This window comes from Zerene cesonia, chromosome 17, assembly GCF_012273895.1.
Source record: "Zerene cesonia ecotype Mississippi chromosome 17, Zerene_cesonia_1.1, whole genome shotgun sequence".
Classification (NCBI taxonomy): domain Eukaryota; kingdom Metazoa; phylum Arthropoda; class Insecta; order Lepidoptera; family Pieridae; genus Zerene; species Zerene cesonia.
In genome coordinates, this window is record NC_052118.1 from 1,124,649 (window position 1) to 1,133,721 (window position 9,073).

Genomic DNA, 9,073 nt, shown 5'->3' on the forward strand with positions numbered 1-9,073 from the left:
TTAAATTCTTAGAAACACTTATTACCAATTAACTCAGAAAATTAACTACATTGTATATATGTTTCTGTCTGGAATCTTCTTGTTAATCTGTGATTTTAGAACTGCCTAGTGTCTGACAAACCGTTAATGTCGGACAAATTATTGATGTTTGCAGTAAACTGTACAGCCATAAATTAAGATATTGAACTGAATTTTAACTTTTATTGAATGATATTGGTTGCACAGAGCATATTTTTATATGTGTTGTCGTCGATGTTTTTGCATTTCTTGTGTGTTGGATAAATGTTGTATATCCAACTTTGAATTTTAAAGGCCATTTTCCTAGAATAAGATTTACGTACCGTTTTCGTGTTAATTTAACTTTATCAAAAATACATAGCGATGACACGCCACGCAAGAAATTGCACAGCAGGAGCAGTTTATACTTACCACGAAAAGAAGAAAGATGCTGCAGCATCAGGGTATGGTACTCAAAGTGAAAGAGTTGGCAAGGACTCGGTTAAAAGTTTCGATTGTTGCAGTCTTACCCTACAACCTTGTAGAAATCCAGTCGTAACTAAAGACGGATATTTATTCGATAAAGAAGCTATTCTTCAATATATTATAACTAAGAAAAACGAGTATACACGTAAGTTAAAACAGTACGAGAAACAATTAAAGAAGGAGGATGCAGAAAAAAAAGAGCTCGCAGAGGCGGAAAAAGAGGCAAATCTAATTAAATTCATGAACAGAGAGAAGAACATAACTAATGGATCAAAATCAGAAGGCCAGTCGTCCAGTTCAATTTCCAATCTTGCCAATGGCAAGAATAAGCAGCTGCCAAGTTTCTGGGTGCCCTCACAGTTGCCTGATGCAAAAATCTCAAAATTAAAAAAACCAGACCCAACTGTATACTGTCCGTTAAGTGAAAAGCCTTTAAAAATGAAGGATCTTATTGAAGTTAAGTGGACATTGGTCAATGATCCAGATGATAAGAAGTCTCTTATTGCAAAGGAGAATAGATATATGTGTCCTGTTACACATGACATATTGAGTAATGCCGTACCATGTGCTGTAATCAGGTGAGTGGATGTATGATGATGAGTTTTGAGTTGTAAAGTAATTTATGTGGGATAAAATACAGGGGTTGGCCACATATGATTAATAATATTATATTATTATTATGTTTTATAAACTTATTATTATTGCTTGGTGAAATTATATAAGATTACAATATATTTCAGAACAACAGGGCATGTGGTCACAATGGAATGTGTGGAAAAAATAATCAAGAAAGACTGGTTACATCCTTTGACTGGGGATAAGTTGAAAGAAAAGGACATCATTCCTTTACAGAGGGGAGGCACAGGATATGCACTCACTAATCAGGGCCTCGAAGCTAAAAATGAAAGGCCAGTGCTACAGGCTTAGTTTTGTGTTGTGTTACTTTAGTAACATTTGATGTTTATAGTGGTGATTTTAAGATAAACTGTAATTTAAATTTCAATAAAAACACAAATACTTAAAAATGTATAATAATTTCTTATAAAAATAAACATAAATCAAATCATTTATACCTCACTATTTATTATTTAATAATACTATTAATTGCTAAAGGAAAATAGATCTAATTGAAAATCAACAGAGTGATTTCTTATGGTAGTATCTGGATAAGATAGCTCAGTACTGCCTAATGAGTCTAAAAAGTTCAACACCGATCCTTGGTTAGATAATGAGTGATCACTAATAGGTAGTTCACTTATATTTATTTCATTATTTACAGGTTTTGGTATATCCTTCACATGAATTAAAGAAGGCTCTATTGAGGCATTTGATTTCAAATAATCGGTGTTCTCATTAATTAAACTATCAGACTTCATAAAGCTTCCAGTACCATGTTCGGTATCCGTATACTTAACAGTCCATTCTTTTGATGTGTTAAAATTCAATTCTGGTGCATCTTTACAACTTGTCTCTGATTGCACGGGATTATCTATAAATAAATCACTTTGTATATTTGTACTTTCATTTGATTCAGTACTGATTGTCTCTGTAAATTCACTCTCTTGACTTATTAATGGTTGTATCTCTTGTATATCAAACTTTGGCATTTTTTCCGGATTGATTTGAAATTTTCTAAAAACTGTAGACGTTGGTTTCATCGGTGATGACCTGATATCAAAATGTGTACTGTGAAATCGTATGTGTGTAGGTTTATTTGAAGTATCTGCTTTCGTTGTTTCAGTGGTTTCTTTATTACTTATATTGATTTCCTCTGTAGCAGTCTTATCCAATGAGCTAATATCAGTCTTGTGGTTATTGCTAAAGAACGCGGCTATATCGTCGTCGCCTAGTTCTATAGGCACTTCAGATTCTATCAGTTTAATTTTCTTTGCTGTGTTTTGTTCAGGTTTCTTGCGCTCCATTCTTTTACTGACTGTTGGCCATTTTTCAGCTGAGTTAATTCTTGCACAGTCATCTGTTTCTGGCACTTTTGTGGTTTCCTCATTGCTTTTATTACTCCAAGGTTGTGCTGGTTTGCTTAGAGGTGGTGCTGGGTTGTGCAGACAGTGACCGTCTTTATCTTTAACACAGCTGAGAGCATCAATGTCCAAATTATACTTCCCAGGGCTTATACCAAATAACCTGTAACATATTGAGAGTGTTATTTTTATTTATTTACAGGCGTCATCTTGTTATAGTATATTAAATTCTGAATGCAAAAACTTACCTTCCCACATCTTCACTAATTGTACTAAGTTTTCCTTCAGCTCCAGCTCCATTGCCTTTTAATAAACACGGTATCAATGACTTTATCTTAGTTATAACTTGTTCCAATTGTTGCAAGAAGATATTGGCCCTGTCCTCCTCTGATCCAGTCTTGATAATGGCCAGAAGACAGTGGAAGAGATTTGAGTGTATTCGAGCTGGTATGTGGGTGGGGTGGTGTTCGTAATGTCGTTGTAAGCGGTAGAGGCTGCTAAATTCCTAAAGAAATATTGTGTTAAGATCATATTCGAATAAAATTAAATTTTAAGACCATGAAAAAAGGACCAACTCAATTTATTACTGGAATAAGACAGTACAGAAGAGAACTTACTGATGAGCACTGAAAGCAACTAGCTATAGTGCCACTCTTTTTCTTTGGCTTTTGATGTACTTCCTCTGGTAATATATTTTTAGGCAACTTGACTTTTCTACCACTCCTTGTCACTTTGGTCTGGAATTTCAATTTAATATTACAAATAGGCCATTTTGAATGTGAAAAATGATCTAAATTACTATATTATAGTCAAAGAAGTAATAAAGGCATTATATACAAGATCCTAATATGTGTGTGACTTACAAAAGTTTTTATTACCTTATTCACACAGAAACAACTAAATCATTTAACTTTTAAATTTTTTCTTTGTATTTTTTTTAATTACCTCAACAGGAATTGGTTCACTAACTACTTCAGGTACCAGTTTTGCTTCTTTCTTTTCTTGTCTCTTAACTGATTCCTTCTTCACCTCCTGTTTCTTTTGTTTAATCACCACTTTATTTTTGCCAACAACTGTTAGGTCTTTTGGTGATACCACCCTAGAATGTTCCAGAAAAAACATATACTTATATATATTCATAAAAAATAATATTGCTTATTTATCTACTTTTCCTAAACTAGATAAACATTTTAAAGCCAATAAAAAATAGAAAATGGGAAATATATTATAAAACGATTATAGGCAACAGTAATTATGTTTATACTTACTTATAAATAAATCTGGTATTGGTTACAGGATCATACGTTGGTTCTTTAGGTGAATTCTTAGGATTACTAAATATTTTCAGGGCATGATTAACAATTTTCATTTGATCATCACTCAGTTCGTTAAGACTGAAAAGAAATCATCAAATCTGCTAGAATATATGCGATGTGCAAGATAACTGAAGAAGAAAGAAGGAGTGGATTGGGAAAGGTGAGGAAAAGAAAATAGTAGGCCTGTAGTGAAATGAAGAGAACAGCATTAATATTTAAGTTATTTGAGTTGCATTGGAAAGAGTTTACAGCAGTTGCAATAATTGACATGAATTATTGGTAATTATAAATAATGAATGCAAAGTTTACCTATGGTATGTCTCGCCTAGTTTTAATAATTGCACTGATGTAGTTTTACTGTTACTTACAGTACTGAAAAGAAAAGTAGCAATTTTTTATTCTGTATGATTTACTTCAAATAAAACATTGAATATAAACAAGAAAACATACTCCTCCTTTGGTTTTTTCTTTGGCACTAATTTACCGTTTCTATGTTTGTGTGTGCTTGGTAGATCTTTTAGTTTAACAATTTTACTACATACATCAAGTTTAGGGATTGTATTCGTGACAGTAGGAATACTAGACGTATTGGTGCTAGCTACGTACACAGGCTTTAGCACAACATTATTCACAGGTGCAATGTATTGTTTACTAGCTTCGATCTGTAATCCTGCTTTTGGTAATAGAAAATTAGCTAGTTTCAAATTGTTTCCAATAACATTTATATCGGTTTTCTTAATGATTCCTTCAGGTTTTGTAAACGAAACACTATCTGTACTCTGCAGGAGGTTATCTTCCAGTTTACCGCTATTTTCGTAAAATGTTTTTAATGTATTACTAATGGGTTTTTGTTGATTCGCAGTTACAACAATCGGTCTGGCCTGGAAATAAAAATTAAATTACATCACAATATGTCAGTATGTTACTATTAATAAACAGGTAAAATCTTATAATGTACCTGGTTAGCACCAGGATCTTCTATAAAGTAAACTGGCGTATATTGACTTGAATTCACAATTATATTCTCAATGGGTGAATTCATTTTAAGGAAATAACTATATTCTATAAAATAAATAGTTCATTAACATATTTTATTATATTAAAATCATCCAAGATTTTAGGTAAAAAAATTGTGTAAATCAGTAGTATCAACAGTGTTTATAAATTATGTGTCCACAGATTATGCATGATGCAATAGTGCTGTCACATAAAAATCACGTTCTTAAGCGACTTGAACCATCGACGTTGATAAATAATGCTAATTAACCATTATATAAATAATGCATAGATATTTCAACAATAATGCAATAATATTAAAATTCAACGAATTTCATCTTGATAAATGTATACTTATAATTTATTATTAGAATTTTTGAACGTTATTAGTTTATATTAGTTTTGGTTCGTATGGCAATGCTATAATTTTCTTTTTCCTGACTTTTGCACATAAATAACATTCTATTCTAAAATACTAATTGTTAATTCTATTACATCATACGTGTATACAACTTACGTATTCCCTTAATTTTGTTTATAATTTATATCATATATCGCACTAGCTGTCCGCCCCGGCTTCGCCCGTGGTATATATCCCTTCAGCTTTATAGGTATACTGGTTTGGATGTTTCAATAAAGATATGTTACGGAACCCTATTTTTTTCAAAATAAAATATAGTCTATGTTACTCGTGGATAATGTAGCTTTCGAATGGTGAAAGAATTTTTAAAATCGGTCCAGTAGTTTTTGAGCCTATTCATTACAACCAAACAAACAAAGTTTTCCTCTTTATAATATTAGTTTAGATTGATAATAATAAAAGTCATATTTATATACGTCATACCTTTATAAAAGCTATATTTATTAAAAACCCACTAAAGTATACATATCATTATACCAAGCAACACGCAATTATTATTAAAGAGTTTCATTTATTTACTCATGTGCAATTTGTTTCAATAAAATGTTTGATTGAAATTTAAATGTGACGTTTTCACGCTTTCAGCTCGCATCGGGGAAGTAGTGCACCTCCATAAAAAACCGACGTGAAACAGTAGCATGCATCTGTGTTTCTTCGGTGAATGGAGGAGCCGGAGGCTTGTTTTGTTTTCCTCATCATTTCCTTTTTAATTTGTTTCTTTTCAATCCTTTTCCCTAAAAGGGAAATTTTCCCATTCGCAAGGGTCACTTAATCTGCGATTGTTCATGGGTGGTGATGGTTATAGGTAACTAACAGATGAATCAATAGCTCAGTTCTGGTAACTGATCGGGTACTTATGGAAACTTACTTATGGAAGAAAAAAAGTTACACAAAAATTATACCTAATCTTGAACAAATATATTGAGTATGGCAATCTTATCCGAAAATCTACCAGAGACAACATAACCTATTCTTTCTCAATAGCCAAGCTCTGTCAAGCTAAGGTGATTTTTCTTAAAAAATTTAAATATCTTATATATTCTGTAAATTAATGTGTTTTTACGTGATCATATTATATTTCTATTAAAATATTTATACTGTGACGTATTTTAAGATACCATTTGTGTATATTTGTCTTAGCGTAAATATCGCAAGTAGCCACGTGCGATTGGTCGGTCAACAAGGGTTTGTTCTGGTTGCAGGCATCAAAATGACGAACTCCAAGGGTTATCGTCGTGGTACCAGGGATTTGTTCGCCCGCAAGTTCCGCACACATGGAACAATCCCACTTTCCACGTATATGAAAGTATACAAAGTCGGCGACATCGTTGACATCAGGGTAAGGAATCCAAATGTTCATGATAAAATCTCAACGTATATAGATTGTGGTAATTGATACTGTGTATTACATTTGCTTATTCCTATAAAAAAAATTCCATGGTAATAAATAAAAATAAATAACAATCATACGAAATTTACCTGGTTATCTATACTTATGATAATTGAATATAAGCTGATGTTAATTTTTCAATTCTCTCGTGAATTCTAACTAATTCTAATTGTCCTTCTATTTCAGGGTAATGGTGCAGTACAAAAGGGTATGCCACACAAAGTGTACCACGGAAAGACCGGCCGTGTGTATAACGTAACCGCTCACGCCCTCGGAGTTATCGTAAACAAGAGGGTGCGCGGCAGAATCATCCCCAAGAGAATTAACATCAGAATTGAACATGTCAAGCACTCTAAGTGCCGTGAGGACTTCCTCAAGCGTGTCAAGGAAAATGAAAGGCTATTGAAGGATGCTAAGGCGGCAGGCAAGACAGTCAACCTTAAAAGGCAGCCCAAACCCCCAAGGGCTTCTCACATTGTAAACGGAAGCGAAAAGCCAGTCTTACTTGCTCCCATCCCATACGAGTTTGTAGCCTAAAAATAAATATTTTTTAAGCATATTGGTTTTTTATTGAATTTGAATATCCATTTTCAAACTTATGGATTATCTGACATCCTACTTCCTACTTATATTATAAATGCGAAATCTTGTAAGGATGTGTGTGTGTTTGTTGCTCTTTCAGGCGAAAACTGCTGAACCGATTGCAATGATATTTGGTACGTAGACAGCTGGACAACTGGAACAATATGTAGGCAACTTTTTATCCCGATATTCCTATGGAATATGGACTTACGTGGGTGAAACCGCGGGGCGCAGCTAGTACTGTATACTTTACGATATTTCTCAAAGCAAATTGCAGTGTAATATTGTAGATGTGTTTCAACATTGGCTTATAAAATATATAATAAATTGACACTTGAAATTGTCTAGCCTACAGAAATGAAAATTGATGATGAATATTCTTTTCAAAGATTCTTATCTGTAATGTGCATAGATAAATAGTCAGGTTAAACAGTAGTGCTTTTAATTGCGGTAGAATTCAGATACATCCTGATTTCTATAACTGGCTCTAGAAACTACAAGCTTTGTAGGTGCTACAGACATGATGACTATAGACTTTCTATGAAGCAAAACTGTTTAAAATGCATACTGTCTATCTTCAATACAACTTTGAATTATGTTTATAATGTATAGTTTTTGAATATTTTTAGTTTAACGTTAAGATTGGGCAACGGAACTGGCGATTCACCTAATGGTAAGCGACACCACCGCCCATGTACACATTTTGAGACATAGGACATACTAATGTTTAACACCTAGTCTCTATTAATGTTAAACATATTTATCAACTTGTACGTTGACGAAAACGACACAATTGCAAATGCATAGAAAATAATACATTACTTGCAATTATAGGTACCATCGTTTACTAAGCGATTGATCGCGCATTGTAGTGCGTTCTTGCTAGAATCTCGAGTATCGTACCACTGCATTTGCGGGTGTGCTCATCCGTAATAATGATTGTGTAATATGGATGCTGGCTCGGTGATCTAACATGCATCTTACTATGTAATGCGCGAACGCATTTGTCTCTTGCTTGTGAAGTTGAATAGTGGGAAAAGAAGCGACACCTTAACCTCCTTTTTTCTATTCTGTGACTGGGATGAACAAATCAATTTAAGGACATTATTGTCATTTGAAAAGGCTGGCCATTAATCCAACTTTAATGGACTTTTTATCGAAACATTAATCCTATTGATTTATAGAAATGTGGAAACAGGGTAATAAAATGAATACTACACATTAAAATCACTTCTTTTTAATTCAAATGAATTATATTTACAAATGGATGAAATCTAAATAAAGACAATTAAACAATAAATATGCCGCTCCAACGTTAACAAACTGGGCATATCAACATGAATGAGTGCCTATGTTAAATAATTTATACTATATTGAGTGAAAACTTAACAACTAGCATCTCTAGACTGATAAAATAAAATATATCCAGTTTCTGATGATTTCTGTATATCCGAAGTTAGGCCGTAGAAGTCTTCAATCGCGGACGCGTCGATTTTCTGGAAATAAAATTGACATGAAGTTAGAGATTTTCCAAAGTTATCAATGAGAACGAATCCTACTAATACTATAAATGCGAAAGTTTGTAAGGAAATCCTTATGTATGTGTTTGTTACTCATTCACGCAAAAACCAATGAACCGATTGCAATGAAATTTGGTACGTAGATAGCTAGAATAACATATAGGCAACTTTTATCCCGATATTCCTACGGGATACGTACTTACGCGGGTGAAACCGCGGGGCGCAGCTAGTATTATAATTGAGAAAGTGCTCATTTGTTTGTCCTTTCACGTCGCAACAGACTATAAAGTTTAACTTAAACTTCTTGATACTACCATTGCTAAGTACTATGTCGAAGTCAGCAATGTAAAAATTACCAAATCCTGCCCAAATATCAAAATTGATAT

General features: G+C 33.2%; 4 protein-coding genes across 4 annotated transcripts in view; 2 read left to right on the forward strand and 2 right to left on the reverse strand.

The window, feature by feature from the left end:
- The first annotated feature begins 131 nt into the window (after nt 1-131).
- Nucleotides 132-1,508, forward strand: LOC119833408 (nitric oxide synthase-interacting protein homolog). Its single transcript, XM_038357399.1, has 2 exons — nt 132-1,061; nt 1,224-1,508. Exons 1-2 carry the CDS (start codon nt 382-384, stop codon nt 1,408-1,410), a joined length of 867 nt encoding a protein of 288 aa, XP_038213327.1. The 5' UTR covers nt 132-381; the 3' UTR covers nt 1,411-1,508.
- Nucleotides 1,509-1,535: 27 nt separating this feature from the next.
- Nucleotides 1,536-4,938, reverse strand: LOC119833407. The gene is made up of 8 exons (XM_038357398.1): nt 4,737-4,938; nt 4,229-4,659; nt 4,088-4,150; nt 3,731-3,856; nt 3,408-3,561; nt 3,080-3,199; nt 2,711-2,967; nt 1,536-2,625 (listed from the first exon to the last, which is right to left on the reverse strand). Exons 1-8 carry the CDS (start codon nt 4,818-4,820, stop codon nt 1,584-1,586), a joined length of 2,277 nt encoding a protein of 758 aa, XP_038213326.1. The 5' UTR covers nt 4,821-4,938; the 3' UTR covers nt 1,536-1,583.
- A 1,107-nt stretch (nt 4,939-6,045) lies between these two features.
- LOC119833448 (60S ribosomal protein L21) lies at nt 6,046-7,142 on the forward strand. The gene is made up of 3 exons (XM_038357451.1): nt 6,046-6,199; nt 6,398-6,534; nt 6,772-7,142. The coding sequence occupies exons 2-3, from the start codon at nt 6,406-6,408 to the stop codon at nt 7,120-7,122; spliced, it is 480 nt and encodes a 159-aa protein (XP_038213379.1). The 5' UTR covers nt 6,046-6,199; nt 6,398-6,405; the 3' UTR covers nt 7,123-7,142.
- Nucleotides 7,143-8,388: 1,246 nt separating this feature from the next.
- LOC119833563 (ubiquitin carboxyl-terminal hydrolase 46) overlaps nt 8,389-9,073 on the reverse strand; it is a 6,204-nt gene continuing 5,519 nt past the window's right edge. The window contains exon 8 of the mRNA XM_038357624.1: nt 8,389-8,674. Within this exon, the coding sequence (XP_038213552.1) occupies nt 8,553-8,674 (122 nt within the window). The 3' untranslated portion in view covers nt 8,389-8,552. The remainder of the gene's footprint in view (nt 8,675-9,073) is intronic.